The sequence below is a fragment of the Lactuca sativa genome, chromosome 5, assembly GCF_002870075.4.
Source record: "Lactuca sativa cultivar Salinas chromosome 5, Lsat_Salinas_v11, whole genome shotgun sequence".
Lineage (NCBI taxonomy): Eukaryota > Viridiplantae > Streptophyta > Magnoliopsida > Asterales > Asteraceae > Lactuca > Lactuca sativa.
In genome coordinates, this window is record NC_056627.2 from 314,677,748 (window position 1) to 314,696,161 (window position 18,414).

At 37.8% G+C, this 18,414-nt stretch overlaps 1 protein-coding gene across 1 annotated transcript; it reads right to left on the minus strand.

Moving 5' to 3' along the window:
* Nucleotides 1-16,849: 16,849 nt before the first annotated feature.
* LOC111887912 (uncharacterized) lies at nucleotides 16,850-18,064 on the minus strand. Its single transcript, XM_023884047.2, has 2 exons — nucleotides 17,942-18,064; nucleotides 16,850-17,694 (listed from the first exon to the last, which is right to left on the minus strand). Exon 2 carries the CDS (start codon nucleotides 17,667-17,669, stop codon nucleotides 16,998-17,000), a length of 672 nt encoding a protein of 223 aa, XP_023739815.1. The 5' UTR covers nucleotides 17,670-17,694; nucleotides 17,942-18,064; the 3' UTR covers nucleotides 16,850-16,997.
* Between the last annotated feature and the right edge of the window lie 350 nt (nucleotides 18,065-18,414).

Below are 18,414 nucleotides of genomic sequence, written 5' to 3' on the forward strand. Positions count from 1 at the left end.
TAAAATTATTAATTTTGTCTAATGTACTTATGTAGTTATGAAAAACACGATAATACATTTGTTTATACTCCAAAGATGAATATCTCTCTCTCTCTCTCTCTCTCTCTCTCTCTCTCTCTCTCTATATATATATATATATATATATATATATATATATATATATATATATATATATATATATATATATATATATATATATATATATATATGACAATTAAAAAAAATTGAAGTAATAAGGATAACTAATATTTGAAATAAAAAAAATATAAATTGAAAATGGTTAAAGATGTAAAAACTATTTAATGTTTGATAAAGTAATAGCTTTGATATCAGATATGAAAGAAAAAAAATAATGTTGCACCTGTTTCTTGGTACGTGTTCTTTTTATTAAATCTTTTAATATTTTGCATCTGGTCTTGGACTCGGCGAGTTGAAGGACCAACTCGGCGAGTAGAAGTGGGATGAGGCGCGGAGTTTAAGTTGTGGACTCGGCGATTCGAGTCCCGGACTCGGCGAGTAGACCTTGTTTGGGCAAAAACCCTAATCCGAGGGTTTGCACCCTATTTAAACACCTTAACTCGGCCTCCTTAGTCCTATTTGCTCCCAGAAGACCCCCCATAGAAAACCCTAGTGTTTATTGAAGCAATCTAAGGCTTTTGGAGTGATTTTAGTGCTTTTGCAATCCAAAGAAGGAAGGAAAAGCTTGAAGGATCAAGAGGAGTTTTAGGGCTGACTTCAGAAGGTATAAAATCTATACCTTGCTTGCTCTTTTGGTAGATCCCATTTTGTGGAGTTTTAGGGCTTTTCTAAGCCATTTTGGTCACCAACCATGATTGCAAGCATGGTTTGAGGTTGATGTTTCGGATCTAGGTCCTTTGAGGGGTTACAAGGCAGAAAAAAGTGGCTTTTGCACTCAAGGAAGGCCCCATGCATTGTGTGAGCTTGTTTTAGGACCTTTTGAGCTTAAAGTCCCATGCAAGCACGTAAAGGTTGTAACTTTACGTGCTAGATCGATTGTAGAAGCTTAGATCTACATTTTGATCAAGGGTTGTACATCAGAAATCGAAGATTCAGTAAGTGGTTGTGATTGACTCGGCGAGTCTGTTCTTGGACTCGGCGAGTCCAAGGTTATGTCCCATATCAATTGAGGGTCATAAGGACCCAGTTGAGTGTGGAAAGGTTTTAAAGGGGTCCCAAGGGGTGACCCAACGTTCGGGACTAAGCCATTGTTTTGGAAATTCATGGGACTCGGCGAGTGCATGAACAGACTCGGCGAGTCCAAGGCAATCTTCTTAAGGATGAAGATGAACTCGACGAGTTGTTCATACAACTCGGCGAGTCAAGGACAGGACCTGTGTATCAGTTGATGATGAACTCGAAGAGTTGTTCATACAACTCGGCGAGTCGGATGAGGATTCAGTCGATGTTCATTTAGAAGGAAAACTCATCGAGTCATCGCCTAACTCGACGAGTAGAGACGGGTATGAGGTCTAATGGAAAGATAGGGACTCGGCGAGTTGGCTAGCTAACTCGGTGAGTCAGCTCAACTAGAAGTCGACTTTGACTTTGACTTGGTCAGGGGTAAAATGGTAATTTTACCCTAAGAGTAGATGTCAGTTTCTGACTAAGTGTTTTGTGGGAATTTTAGCCGGAGGATTTCCGGAGCAGCTGTGACAACCCGAAATTTATTCCGTCATTTTTAACCTCCTTCCGTTAATAAGCCTCACTTTATTTATTTGTTCGTTAACCTTTTGGAAGAGGTTAATTAATTTGGGACTTTTATAATGACTTGGTAAGGGTTGAAATAAAATTAGAAACACCCACAAAATGCCCTTAAAAAATTTTAGTTTCAACCAAGTCAAAATACGACCAGTAAATCGGGTGCGACCAAAAGCCCCGTTTAACGGCAGTATCGGGTAGATTCCCAATGAGCCTCAACTCAAGCCCCTATATAAGGGGGAGTGGACTTCATTTCCACCTTTTCCACTCTCTCTCTACAACTTATTTTTTCGAGCCAAAAATCATCCGTTTCGAGCCCCAAACGAGTAAGCAATCTACCCTAACTTGTTGTATAGCTTACCTAGCATGCAAATTCAAGTTTAAGACATCAAATAGGGGTTAGATCATGTGTTTATGGCCCAAGATCACTCTTGGACCGTGAACACCATTAAATGGGGTTTTTATGCCCCCAAACCCCTCTAAACTACCCCTAAGGCTTAGATATGGCTAAATGGCTTATGGAATCGGACTTAGAACACCTTGAACTAACATTTTGGGGAGTAAAATTGAGTTTACTGCCCAAGAACATGCTTGGGCCGTAAACTCCTTTTCATGGGGAGTAAACTCAAGTTTAGGTGTTAGAAATGCCCACAAACACCTCTTGTGGCCTTGGAAAAATGTCTAGAAGCAATCCCATTAGTGTAAATGCTTTAAACTTCAATAAATCCAAGGAAATAGGAGTTTACGACCGTAAACCCCCCTAGGAAAGGTCCATGGGCCGTAAACTCCTAAAAGGTGCCCAAGTGATGCCCTAAACTCCCCATTTGACTTGGAAAAATGCATAGGATTTTATTCTTTATCATTTAGGCCCTTAAAACACAAAAAGTATATACACATAGGAGCTTACGGCCGTAAACTCCTTGTTTAGGGCCATAAACTCCTCAAATGGTCCCTTTGTTGCCCTAAATCCACACAAGTGCCTTATATTTGGACTTAGCATAATTCTACAAGGGATATAAGACACTTTGGCATCCTAGAACACCCTCACCATGAGTTTACGGCCGTAAACTCATGGGGGAATTAGTCCCAGGTCCGTGAACTCTATAAAGAGTTCCCTATCTAAGCCATACACACCCTTAAACGTTACCCGGGACACTCCAAGCACTTAACCAAAGTGTTTTCCGCACTTTAGGATGCATATACATGTTTAATTGGTATTATATGTACTAATTGTATGTAAACATATGTTATCATATGTTAATAGGTCACTAAGTGGGTTCAAGTCTTTACTTGACACCGAGCACCCAACCGACACCTTCGTTCGATCCACTTACAACAGGTGAGTTCATACCCCTAAATGAACCTTTATAAATGTTTTTACATGTTTTATGGGGGGGGGGGGGGGGGAATACAAGTTAAACAGGCCAGTTATCATATCAATCATATGTGATTGATAAGCCGCATGCACAAGGATTTGTTACACTGTCAACTGTTTTACCAAGAATGATACTGTAAATGGTTTTCCTAAAATGTTTTCACTTGTTCAAAGCTCTTCTCAAATTGTTTCTCGCGCTGAATGTTTTATTTCAAATTCCGTTACAACAGCATTATAAACAAAGGTTTGCTGTACTTAAAATGTTTTATCAAAGTTTCATTTAAAACTTATTTTACAAAAGAATACAAAGACATAATTTTTCTCAAGTATAAAGGTTTTCCCAAGTTTTTCATCAAAGTTTTCTCCCATGTTTTTATACTCCTACTTGGTTAAGATACTACTGCTTCACTTCTACTTAGTTTAAACTCCTACTTGATAACGCTTTCACTTCGTGATACGCTTATACTTGTTAACGCTTCTACGTCACTTATACTTGTTAATTCTCATACTTCACAATACGCTTATACTTCACGATACGCTTATACTTCACGACACGCTTATACCTCACGATACGCTTCTACTTCACGATAATTTCCTACTTGTTAACACTTATACTTTGGGAAACACTTCTACTTCGTTAAACACTTAAACTTCGTTAAATGCTTCTACTTAGTTAAATGTATGCCTGTGCTTGTATAGATATATATAAGTAATGGTTAAAGGACTTAGGAAGGCTTGTTCGCCCTATTTCCTTTTCTTCGTTGAGATGTGGTTTGCTGGGATCGGATGTCCGCCCGAAGGTCGTTTGATCATTAGTTATATATTATGTATACAAGCATAGACATATAGGTTTACATTAGTCAGTTCAGTTGTGAGTCTCTATCATTAGTCCAATATTTTACATCAGATCTCACTACACGAGATACATCCTCAGTACACGGCCTTCTCCATTGTCAAGTTGGTAACTAGAGTCTCTTGTAGGGAGAGCGGACATTGTGTGTATAGATCTATACGGGATTGACACCCCCGCCCCTGACTGCTAGCTACAGTCCACGACCTACCAAGCCAAGGGGTGACAAATGTCAAACTTACACAGACGCTTGCAGGGCGTCTAGTTCTCTAGTGTCTATCAGTATGGTTACGAGTATCTCGGGGTTACCTTATAATTCACGGTCTTAAGGTAAGGGGTTTTTAACACTGTATTCACTGTTTTAGACCGTGCTAGCTGTATCTTTCATTTGATACTGTCTAGGGTCTGTATTCACTGTTTTAGACAGTGCTAGCTGTATCTTTCGTTTGATATTGTCTAGGGTCTATATACACTGTTTTAGACCGTGCTAGCTGTATCTTTCATTTGATACCGTCTACGGTCTGTATTCACTGTTTTAGACCGTGCTAGCTGTATCTTTCATTTGATAATGTCTAGGGTATGTATTCACTGTTTTAGACCTTGCTAGCTGTATCTTTCGTTTGATACAGTCTGGGATCTGTGTCTCCTTTTGTTAGACTGAGCCAAGCGTGTGGTTCATTCGATACTCTCCTGGAGTCTATGAATCCTTTTGCCTTAGTCAACAGTCTTCACTGCTTAGGCATATGTTATTTTCCCTGATATTCTCCTACTTTCTTTAAAATGAAATCTCGTATTTTGATAATGATAGTGTTTAAGGGAAAACTACTTTTTACAACATAACTCTGACGAGTCTTGGTAGAAGACTACTTTATTTAAGAAAATATAGGATTTTCTGGATAGGACTCTAATGAACCCTTGATTCTAAACTACTACTACTTATATAAAGTTATTTGGATAGAATGATACTAAATACTTATGAACTCACTAGCATTTGTAAAAATGCTGATACTCGCTTTCAAAAAACTTGTATTCTCAGGTCAGAAATAGACAGGTACATCCCCGGAGCTTTTGATGAAGACTGTTTAGTACCAAGCTGCACTTATACTATTACTTGTATTACTTTGACATTCTATGTAATGTAAACCATGTAAAACTATTACTATTAATGCAATGGTTGTTGTACTTTGATTACTATACTGCATATGTTGTGATACTTGACATGACGTCATCCACTCCAGAACGTTTCCGCCATTCCGGTTTTGGGGTGTGACAGATTGGTATCAGAGCATTGTTTATAGTGAGCTAAGTATATCAATTCATAAAAGATATACAACCTATAAATACATAGGGATAAAACACTTTGACCAAGAATTATACTTTAAAATATAACCATATTTTACCAAAGTATAAGAATATCCAAAATCTAAACACTCGAACACAAGTATCACAAGAAGAACAAGAATAAAAGTCTTCGGATGTTGAGCATTACCGTCAAACCTGGGCAGTTATGTAATCGTAAGCTGAAATAAATGTAACCTGATCAGCTACATTTATTCGAGATGCGATGAACGTGTGCTTGGGAGTGATAGTGGTGTTGCAACAGGTCTGAAACTTACCAACTAGGAATGCTAGAGCCAAACATAAAGTTTAAAATACCAGGGGAGTATTTTGGAATACTAAAAGACTCACATTAATCCCAGAATCGAATTCAGAAGATAAGAAACAAACAAGAAGTTAAAATACCATAGGGGTATTTTAGGATCCACAGACAACCTTGTGTGAAGAACTAAAAAGATACTTATTGATATACCTACAATTACAGAGAGTATACTCCCAAGGTTATATATAATAAGGATCCCATAGGCTAAGAATGTGTGGTTTTGCTCTACTTCCTTTTCCTCGTTGGGATGTGGATATAGAGTAGTATCACATATTCGAAGGTCTATCGGATCTAAGCTATGTATGATTTGTATACCCTGTGTAATCGTAGCAGGACTCGATATGGATCACCCAGTGAAATGTTAATAATCTCTTATGATTCTTTAGACATTTCCATTCTCGCACGAACCCTGTAGAAAACCCTATCCACTTCAGTACTCGGCAGAAGAGTTGATTCAAACCCAGAAGAGGTTCATTGAGAAGATTTCTAGTTCGGAAATAAATGAACTAGGTCGAGACTATTGAAATCACCAAGTGCCTATATCTTTTTAGGGACATCGGTGAGAAATTCGCCTAAACTTCCGAGATTTCCAGTCATCCATCATGAAGTGATGACACCCAGAGTTGGATTCAGAAGTAAGGCGAAGTAGAAAATTCAATATGTCTATAAGAGAAGAGAACCCTAGGTAACTACCCGAGGGAAACCAAAGCTGGTCCCAGTCAGGGATACGAGGTAGACAAAGGGAACCAGTACATGGAACCCGAGAAGTGTCTTTTCCTTGTATTCGTCACACTAATACACCCATAAAATAATACAATTTAGCGAGTTAGTGGTTACACTACTCACGCTATGTGTTAGGTAAATCGCCATTTCCCGTTGCCAGTAACGCGATTAGAGCGGATCCCCACACCTCTATTGAGTGTGTTTAGCCATAAGCCTTCATGAACCTCTATTTCCGCGGTTTTCGTTCTGAACTGTTCTCAAATCTTTCCAGGCCGGAGAGTGAAACCTTTCCCAGTATAAAGGTAACTTAGTAGGAACAACTCCCATCTTATGGCCTTTTTCCGATACTCATATGTAGGTTGACACTCAGACAACCAACATCCGAGGCACGGGAAAAATTTATGCCTAATATAGTAAGGACAGATATGTCCAGGGTTAACCATCGTCTCTCATCAGCTTGCGTTCTTTTCCGTAGAGGAAAACCATGCCTCCGAAGAAACATAACCCATCCACTGGCAAGAAACCGACTCTCCTATTCGATGAAGCTACCTTCCATGTTGCAGTCTCAGCAGCCGTTGCAGCTGTCATGGCTCAGCTGAATGCTAACAACGCCAATGTTAGCAAGAGCCCTATCGGAAATTCCGATCCTAGTAGTAGACAGCAGCCACCAACCTCTGTGTACCCAACCACTCAAGAACCTCAACCAAATCCACTGAAGAGAAAGATCAAGATCGAGAAGGGAAGTACGTCGACTCAAGGACCTTCCGAAGGGAAACAAGCTGAGACAGTCAATACCACTGCCAACCCTTCCACTCCGACTTCAAGAAGACCATACCTAGGAAACCTTCCCCACTGCAGCAAGTGTAGCTACCATCATCATGGTATATGCCGGGAACTCCATTGTGCTAGGTGCAACATGAAGGGGCATATTGCTCGCGTCTGCAGAACCCCGGTTGAGTTTATTACATCAACCACCAATGTGGCGGCCAATCCAGTTTGCCGTCTATGTGGTGAGATTGGACACTTCAAGAAGGACTGTCCAACCGAAGGAAACAACAAAGACTCAGGAGGAGTCTGACTCTAATGCTTAGAAAGAAGCATCAAGGAACTCGATAGATTTTGGTACGCCTCTTAATCTCAGATAACTAACGAAAACATTAAAAGGCTAATTTTAAATGTAATTATTTCCCCCATTAAGGCGAAAGTCGCAGCACAGTTATAAAATTTAAAAATTTCATGAGGTAAAACTATAATGGCTGAGTATATACGTTACGACCATGTATAATTGAGATGGATAGACCTAGAGTGAGTGAATGTCGCCTCATTTACTGTTCCTCGTTTGGTTGTGGATTTAAGGCGGAGTCGCTCAGTCAACAGTCCTCCCCACCTTAATTATACATGACTAGTATATGTTAGGCGATTATAGAAATGCCTCGTGAGAATCCATTCATGAAAAGGTACTCTACTCAGAAACATTCAGGACCCTCTATAGTTCCGCGTCGACTCTATCGGTCCAAGTATCCACGACAGTGATACACGGGACAAAACCCGAGACGCCTAGAACTTGTGTGCTCGTTCGGCACATGACTCTATCAACCCTCCTACTGTATCAAGTCGAAGTGTGCCAACTTCGACGCCTCTATTAAATTATGGTTCGACTTCGTGCAACCATGTGTAAATCCTTAGTGCTGTGTAAAAAGAACTTTCTCCGTGGTCATTTCGGCAAATAAAGGTTCTTCCGAACCTGAAAATAATAATACTAATAATACGTAATGCGATCCATCAGCCGTCCCCCTTACCTCGAACCTTCCGAAGTACCCTAGAGAAAGGTACCGCGCGCTGTTAACCAACCCTTCTTAGACAGATAGAAACCGAAGCGAAAGACACTGCAGATATTCCAGAAGACGAGAACCACACAAAGCATACCTCGTAGATTCCTCAGAAAGACCCTTCACCCTATCCCATGGAATGGGAGCTAGAGTCAAGAGATCCCCTACGGATTGAGCTACTATAATGACCACAAATCTGAAATTGTTGTCATCCCGGTTAAGCCAACTTAGTGGCTAACACCCTCGGTTGGTAAAGAAATCTGAGTCGTAAGAGTCAAGGACATTGACTACGACCATCCATTCACGCTTAATTCCCCGATTTAAGCATCACAGCGGATATCCCGGAAATTCGAAAGCTGCGATGAGTTAAACTCTTAGAAGAATGGATGAGGAGATTAAAGTTCCGAGTGACGGAACCCTATACTCACAAAATTTGACCTAGACCGGGAAAAATCAGAACCTTCAGAAGAGTAGTTTCCAAAGATGTTCGCACTACTTAGGCACTTCGTCCACCCCGTTACAGACGAGTAGTGCCTAGGATCCTCCGCCCCATCACATGGAGGAAGTCACCGTCGCCTTGTAGACGATAGACTACATTCTCCGAAGTGAACACTAGAATACCGAGAACCACAGGATAACCTCCGCAGCCAAGAATACTAGAATAAAGTGAGAGAATAGGTTGACACCGGTCTAGGTGTTAGTCGAAGGGTTATACAGGAGCACGCGCTTTCCGCACTAGAATAAACTAACGCCTTGGAAATTAGAGCATGTCTTACAAGATTCATTGGACTATCAGGTGTTCCACGAATACTATCTCGCGCAGAAATAGTAGTACCACCTCCTGAGATAGTCCAACACTCATCTGGTGGAACCCTATCTCCCCGACCCTGAGGGTTTCCGTTAGGAATATCTCAAGATTCGTTAGTGCAGGACCATTTTGCGCAAGATTGAGATAGCCACTCTGCAGCAAACAAGTACCCGTAGACATGCAATCCATCCGATGATCTAGAAAGTCTCTAAAAGCCAATTGACAGGAAACGCAAAACCAAGGACAACCCGAGCTTCCTAGGAACCAACCTGAAGGACTACACTTCCAGTATGAGAGAGAATGTTAGGAACTTCGGAATGGCGATCACGCCAGTGATGATCTTGCCATAGAAGTATACTATGTTCTAAGTATTGAAAAGCTCTACCCTTCCAAGAGCTTTGGACCATCCGAGACCCTTTACGGAGATTGGTCCAACCCTCGTCAAACCGCTACTACTTCGGATATTCCACAAGCTTCACCCCAGATCGACCCACTACTTAGACTTGACAAGTGCTTGCCCGACGTCACACTTTGTATCCCACTCATCTTGATAGAAACCATTGAGAACCCTAACTTCGTAGACATACCTGTAGGAAATCGCTAACTGTACGAGACGGAATCCGCATCCCGTAGGTGAATGTTTGTTGGAATGACAAACACATGCCAGAGTTCACTTGAGAGTGCGAGGACAAACCGAATAGGAAGTACCCTCCTGCCTTTACTCGGTCATTCATACCTACTTCCTAGCCTAAACCTGAATTTCGGGACGAAATTCCCTCTAACAGGGGGATGATGTGACAACCCGAAATTTATTTCGTCATTTTTAACCTCCTTCCGTTAACAAGTCTCACTTTATTTATTTGTTCGTTAACCTTTTGGAAGAGGTTAATTGATTTGGGACTTTTATAATGACTTGGTAAGGGTTGAAATAAAATTAGAAACACCCACAAAATGCCCTTAAAATTTTTTAGTTTCAACCAAGTCAAAATACGGCCACTAAATCGGGTGCGACCAAAAGCCCCGTTTAACGGCAGTATCGGGTAGATTCCCAATGAGCCTCAACTCAAGCCCCTATATAAGGGGGAGTGGACTTCATTTCCACCTTTTCCACTCTCTCTCTACAACTTATTTTTTCGAGTCAAAAATCGTCCGTTTCGAGCCCCGAACGAGTAAGCAATCTACCCTAACTTGTTGTATAGCTTACCTAGCATGCAAATTCTATTTTAAGACATCAAATAGGGGTTAGATCATGTGTTTACGGCCCAAGATCACTCTTGGACCGTGAACACCATTAAATGGGGTTTTTATGCCCCTAAACCCCTCTAAACTACCCCTAAGGCTTAGATATGGCTAAATGGCTTATGGAATCGGACTTAGAACACCTTGAACTAACATTTTGGGGAGTAAACTTGAGTTTACTGCCCAAGAACATGCTTGGGCCGTAAACTCCTTTTCATGGGGAGTAAACTCAAGTTTAGGTGTTAGAAATGCCCACAAACACCTCCTATGGCCTTGGAAAAATGTCTAGAAGCAATCCCATTAGTGTAAATGCTTTAAACTTCAATAAATCCAAGGAAATAGGAGTTTACGGCCGTAAAACCCCCTAGGAAAGGTCCATGGGCCGTAAACTCCTAAAAGGTGCCCAAGTGATGCCCTAAACTCCCCATTTGACTTGGAAAAATGCATAGGATTTTATTCTTTATCATTTAAGCCCTTAAAACACAAAAAGTATATACACATAGGAGCTTACGGCCGTAAACTCCTTGTTTAGGGCTGTAAACTCCTCAAATGGTCCCTTTGTTGCCCTAAATCCACACAAGTGCCTTATATTTGGACTTAGCATAATTCTACAAGGGATATAAGACACTTTGGCATCCTAGAACACCCTCACCATGAGTTTACGGCCGTAAACTCATGGGGAGTTATTCCCAGGTCCGTGAACTCTATAAAGAGTTTACTCTTGAAGAGTAAACTCCCTATCTAAGTGTGACAACCGTCAATTTCCGGTCAAGTCTAAGTCCACCGAAGTCAACAAGTCAAACTGTTCGACTCAATTTGCCCGTGAGTACTAGAATTTACATTATGAAATTTCTATACAACTCGCTATTCTAATGAAAGATCATAAATCGAAAAGTGCGTACATTTAGATCTCCTTAACCTAAAACTGTGGGACGTGGCGAGCCAAACCGATAAAACAATGTTGCATACTCATCAGGAGTGTGAAAGATCCTTAAACAAGGCTTACCAGGGTTTACGGACCTTGCATTGCGAAGCCGGGTACTCAAAAAGGTCACAAATGAAACCTCTCTCAATCGTTTTCACTCTATTTCTCTTTATGAGAAATCTCTCCAAGAATGTCAAATCTCTCCCAAATCTCTCCAAGTATGTGTAATCTCTCTCAAATATCTCTTTGTATGAGAAATCTCTCTAAGAATGTCAAATCTCTCCCAAATCTCTCCTAGTATGTGTAATCTCTCCCAAATATCTCTTTGTATGAGAAATCTCTCCAAGAATGTCAAATCTCTCCCAAATCTCTCCAAGTATGTGAAATCTCTCTCAAATATCTCTTTGTATGAGAAATCTCTCTAAGAATGTAAAGTCTCTCCCAAATCTCTCCAAGTATGTGAAATCTCTCCCAAATCTCTCTCAAAAGTTTCCGTAACTTTTTGGAATCATTCGGGTCATTCCGACCCTTAACCGGGTCAAAAACGGCTTGAATCGGGGTAAAATCGAGCAAAATAGGCTTAAGGGCCCGAAAGTCCTCTTAGGGACCGAAAGTCCTCTTAGGACCGAAACCTTAAGCAGCCGAGACTCAACAGCCGAATCAGAAGCCTCTCGGGCCAAAACTAGGAAGCGAGACCTCTCGGGCTGAAACTCGCGAGACCGAGCCTCTCCTCTCGGTTCCTCCTCCTTCGCACTCTCGGTCCCTCCCCTCCTCATCTCGGTCTTCACTCTAGTCTCGGTTCCAAACATCAGAAGCCGAGACTTCGGCCAGATTTCGGAAATTCGACACTTTTCACCCATTTTCGATATTTTTAACATTTTAAGCCCGTTTTTAATTATTTTAACGCGGGATTTTCACCCAAAATCATATTTTAACATAATAAACCCTAGATATTCATAATTTAATCATATTTTCATGAAAATCCTTATTTAAATAATAAAATCTAGTGGGTTAATAATTAAGGTGGAGTGTTGACTTTGCTTTACCTTATGACACAAGAAACCACCCCCATACCCACTCTATGACCAGCCACACCTCCCCACCTTACCTAGGTCACTTCAATGTCATTTCCACTCAATTATCACCCTTTCCCACTTTTTAGAACTGGAACAAACCATCCTCTCTCCTCACTTCTCTCATTTGCTCTCATTTCACCAAGGATCCATCTCCACTTTTCTCTCAAACTTTCTCCATCAAAATTCGAGATTCAAGGCTGAGTATCAAGCTTTCTCACATTCTTGGTAAGTATAATTCACCCTCCTTGTGATTATTGCTCTTCATTCTACTCAAACCAATGATTGCTTACACAAACTTCATCACTTTGATGTTAGATTCTCGAAAATCTTCAAGGCATCTTCAAGTGTTCTTGAGTTGTTTACTTCCATTATTCACCAATCCTCTTCTGAAATCACTCAAGGTGAGTTCATACCCCTCTATTATCATGTTTTCTTAAGTTTTATGGGGGAGAATACAAGTTAAAACACCAAGAACATAACTAAAATTATCTAACAGCTTTCATCAGAAAAGTTGGAATCCATTCACGGACTGTTTTGGTTAACTTAAACATTTTTGTTTTTAAAACTGTTTTAGGTACATATAATTCAAGTTTTTATCTTTAAAATGACTACTTGCACATCTCCATACGATGTTTCTACAATTTATGGTGATTTTTACAAAACTGTCTATCATTTCAAACATCAATCCGGACCAGTCTGTGATTATGGACTTGTTCACACAAGTTAAAGGTCACTAAAAATCATGGAAAAATTTATGAATAAACTAGAGTCACTTTCCAAACTCCCGGAATTTACGGATTCTGATTTGGACCTGTTAAGAAGTTTTTATAAATGTTCTAATAATAATGAATGAAACTAGTAATAACAGAAAAATGCTAAAAATTTCTTATCACCTTGTAACATGTTGAGCAAGGTGTATATCTTTATATGAATGTGTGTTATTGCAAATAAATGACATTTTGCCTTATTTTATGAACATGCATCAGTTAATAAATGGATTTGATATATTGAAATACACCTGAAATATAAAGGATAACACATTTGTTTTAAATGAAAGTACATCCATTTTACTAAAACAATTGAATAAACTACATTGAATATAGTTTGCGTACATCACCATTTCAAACGTTTCGGATAAACTATAATAGGTATGGTTTATATTTCCCATTAACACAACAAGTACATTTCGGAAGGTTTTATTCCCATAGAAAAAGGGTTTTACACTCACGCACACCACACGTAAACTTGTTAACTTAAATTGTGAGTTATCCTTCTCAGTACTCCTAGAGTACGGGTTAGAATTCCTGGTAGTTATAATCAGAGTCTCTTGTAGGGAGATCATGATAGTTGTGTATAGATCTATATTAGGTTTGACACCCCACACCTTGCTGCTAGCTACAGTGGGACCTGCAGGTCTACGGGTGACAAATGTCATATTAGTTTCGCGACGCCTGAGAAACGTCGTGGCAGGTTCATTAGTCATAGTATGATTATAGCGCTCACATACGGGGTTAACAATACATAAAGTTTACAGGATTTCTTTTTGTATAAATCAAAAAGGGATTTTATGACGATTTAAAATCACTTTCTATATCAATAATTACAGATATTATGGTATACTTTCGGTCTTGGTATTTAAGACTACACATCATTCATTACGTGTTTTTCTCAAATTTAGAAGGGTTTTTACGCCAATTTAAAACCACTTTATATCTTTAAGTATAACAAATACTTGTTCATTTCCGGTCCCGGTACTTAGGACTACATAACTTTTATAAGGAAAATATTGGATTTTCTTGGTAATATACCTCGCTTTACAAAGATGAATTTTCATACTCTTACCATCAAAAGCTTATGAACTCACCAACCTTTATGTTGACACTTTTTCAAAACTACTTGTATTCTCAGGAAATCATTGAACAGGTAACCAAGTGCTTTTGAGGATGGGACGTTAAGGCGTCAAACATTTCATACTTATTGACTACATATTGTAACTGATTTAGAACATGTACTTCATACATTGATGTAACTCTTTCAATTATATATATATATATATATATATATATATATATATATATATATATAATTCGTTGTATTTACTTTGAGCACTATTATACTCGTTGTTATGATACTATACATGAAGTCCTCCACCCCCGTACGTTTCCTCCATCTTTGGTTTGGGGGTGTGACACTAAGCCATACACACCCTTAAACGTTACCCGGGACACTTCAAGCACTTAACCAAAGTGTTTTCCGCACTTTAGGATGCGTATACGTGTTTAATTGGTATTATATGTACTAATTGTATGTAAACATATGTTATCATATGTTAATAGGTCACTAAGTGTGTTCAAGTCTTTACTTGACACCGAGCACCCAACTGGCACCTTCGTTCGATCCACTTACAACAGGTGAGTTCATACCCCTGGATGAACCTTTATAAATGTTTTTACATGTTTTATGGGGGGGGGGGATACAAGTTAAACATGCCAGTTATCATATCAATCATATGTGATTGATAAACCGCATGCACAAGGATTTGTTACACTGTCAACTGTTTTACCAAGAATGATACTGTAAATGGTTTTCCTAAAATGTTTTCACTTGTTCAAAGCTCTTCTCAAATTGTTTTTCGCGCTGCATGTTTTATTTCAAATTCCGTTACAGAAGCATTATAAACAAAGGTTTTCTGTACTTAAAATGTTTTATCAAAGTTTCATTTAAAACTTATTTTACAAAAGAATACCAAGACGTAATTTTTCTCAAGTATAAAGGTTTTCCCAAGTTTTTCATCAAAGTTTTCTCCCACATTTTTATACTCCTACTTGGTTAAGATACTATTGCTTCACTTCTACTTAGTTTAAACTCCTACTTAATAATGCTTTCACTTCGTGATATGCTTATACTTGTTAACGCTTCTACGTCACTTATACTTGTTAATGCTCCTACTTCACGATACGCTTATACTTCATGCTACGCTTATACTTCACGATACGCTTATACTTCATGATACGCTTATACTTCACGATACGCTTATACTTCACGATACGCTTATACCTCACGATACGCTTCTACTTCACGATAAGTTCCTACTTGTTAACACTTATACTTTGGGAAACACTTCTACTTCGTTAAACACTTAAACTTCGTTAAATGCTTCTACTTAGTTAAATGTATGCCTGTGCTTGTATAGATATATATAAGTAATGTTTAAAGGACTTAGAAAGGCTTGTTCGCCCTATTTTCTTTTCTTCGTTGAGATGTGGTCTGGTGGGATCGGATGTCCGTCCGAAGGTCGTTTGATCATTAGTTACATATTATGTATACAAGCATAGACATATAGGTTTACATTAGTCAGTTCAGTTGTGAGTCTCTATCATTAGTCCAGTATTTTACATCAGATCTCACTACACGAGATACATCCTCAATACACGGCCTTCTCCGTTGTCAAGTTGGTAACCAGAGTCTCTTTTAGGGAGAGAGGACATTGTGTGCATAGATCTATACGGGATTGACACCCCCGCACCCTGACTGCTAGCTACAGTCCATGACCTACCAAGCCAAGGGGTGACAAATGTCACACTTACACAGACGCTTGCAGGGCGTCTAGTTCTCTAGTGTCTATCAGTATGGTTACGAGTATCTCGGGGTTACCTTATAATTCATGGTCTTAAGGTAACGGGTTTTTAACACTGTATTCATTATTTTAGACCGTGCTAGCTGTATCTTTCATTTGATACTGTTTAGGGTCTATATAGAATTCAAAGTTTTTTTTTTTTTTTTTGAAAAAAAACAAACTCTCAACAATTAAAATAGAAAAAAAATAGATTCACTTGTTAAATTAGGAAAATTAATTTTAAATTAAAGTGATTTTAAGGATTTTGTCCAATCTAATTTGATAAAATAAAATAAAATAAAAACATTTAAATGGTGTCATGTTTCTGGATTTTATCCAATCTAAAAAGATAAAAGAATTTTTTAACGGATAGCAAAACATATTAGTGATCATCTAATCTCCCAATTTCAATATTGAAATGACTTATGGTTCAAAGAAATATTTAAAACACTAGTTGTGATATCCGTATAATATACGGGTTGATTAAAACAAAATATTAAATACAAATGATTAAACAAAAAGTTTTATTTGGATTTGAAATTTGAAATAAATATAAATTATAAAAAAATGAAAAAAATAAATTAAAATTATGTGTTTAATTATCAGACCCGTATATTAAATGTGTTAATTATAACAAAAATTTAAATACAAAGGTTTCAATTGTAAATTTATTTAAAATTGAAATTAAAGTTTGAAATTTGAAATTAATATAGTATAGTTATTATGATATGTTTAATTTATAGAAACTAATTTAATGGTATATATTCAATAATGATAAATGAAGTAAATGACAAGTGGAAAATAAATATCTCAAAATGATGACAAAATGACATGTGACATAATGCATGAGAATGTGACAAATAGCAAAAAAAACCTTCATTTATTAAAGATGATTACTCGTAAAGTAATTTCCTAGAAATTAAGAATTTATATCCAAGTTCATTAAATTTATACACATAAAAATATATCTTATATTTATTAACATTTCCCTTTTTATTGTTTATAATCATTTAAATTTAGACATAGCAATATTTCAATCTCAATAACATTACAATAATTAACACGTTCCTCAACTTTTGTATTCACATTACAAGCACTTTGCATGTTCCTAAATTATCAATACACATTACCTTCTTAAACACTTTCAAATCATAAATATAAACAACTTTATTCCTCTTCAGTCGTTTGTAGCACACATAACAACGATTTTCTTCACGAGTGAAAGGACAGGAGGTACTATAGTCTCTAGGACTCCCATGATAGGAGGTACTATAGCCTCTATGATATCAGCGACACATTGTACGTCTTGTAGTCCTTCTCGTACCTTATTCATGGTCTCTTTGAGTGCATTTAGAGGTTGTATATTATGCAATTCGTCTTGTACATCAGATATGGCCTCTATGAGGGCATTGACAGGCTCTGCTTCAAGTAATTCATCTCGTACATTAGATATGGTGTCTATGAGGCCATGGATAGGTTGTATTTCATGCAAGTCTTCTTGTACATCAGCTACAGTCTCTTTGAGTTCATTGAGAGGTTGTATTTCTTGTAATTTTTCTCCTACATCACTTATAGTTTCTTTGAGTGAATTGATAGGTTGTACTTCTTGTACTTTTTCACCTACATCAGCAATAGCGTCTTCGAGTGCTTTGACAGGTTGTACATCTTGTAATTTTTCTCCTACATCAGCTATAGTGTCTTCGAGTGCTTTGATAGGTTGTACTTCTTGTAATTTTTCTTCTACATCAACTACAGCCTCTTTGAGTGCATTGATAGGTTGTACTTCTTGCAATTTTTCTCCTACGTCATCTATTGCCTCCTTTAATGTGTTAACCAAAAAACTAGCCATGGTGGCTTCTTTATGGGTAGGCTACCTGTGCATCAATTTAAAGCAATCAATTATATTTAAACACTTAAAAACATTTAAGTTTTACAAACTTAACATTATTCATTAAATCTCTCAAAGCTTGCTAATGAAAAACATGTGATAACGAAACATGCAACAAATTTCTCAAAGGCTAATATTAGATGACTTCTTTAAAAAAAAACTTTAAAACCGAAGACATGCATGTGATAATGAAACTTCAACATTCATCGTCAAACAAATTGATGAGAACATACAATAGAAAATGAACGGGGAATTGAAGCTTGCAGATTTCAGCTCATTCACCAAGGCAATGAATATACATAAAGAAACGTTATTAAAGGTCTCTTTCTCTCATTTTATTTCTTGAAAATGAACATGATTATCATTGTGATGAATATTGATTATATATAAGTCATAAATACTTGTTAACCCTTCTTTGCTTCCTTTTCTACACATTGTTCCTCAACCTTTCAATACTGAACACCTTTAGTCCTTTAACTCCTTCTTTCTTTCATTTAGCTTTGTTTATCTCACACTTTTTTTTAGTCTTTGCATATCTAACAAAATTGATTTATAAAATCTACCAATATTCAAACAACGTCACTCAATCTTAATCGACTTTCTGAGGTTAAAATTGATATATAAAATATACCAATATTTGAACAATCTCGCTTAATCTTAATCTTGGAAGAGATCAACCTTGTGTATTTTGCTACAGAAATAATAT

What these genes read in the sequence shown, in the direction of transcription:
- LOC111887912 (XM_023884047.2), bottom strand. Translation starts at nt 17,669, where the DNA reads ATGGCTAGTTTTTTGGTTAACACATTAAAGGAGGCAATAGATGACGTA.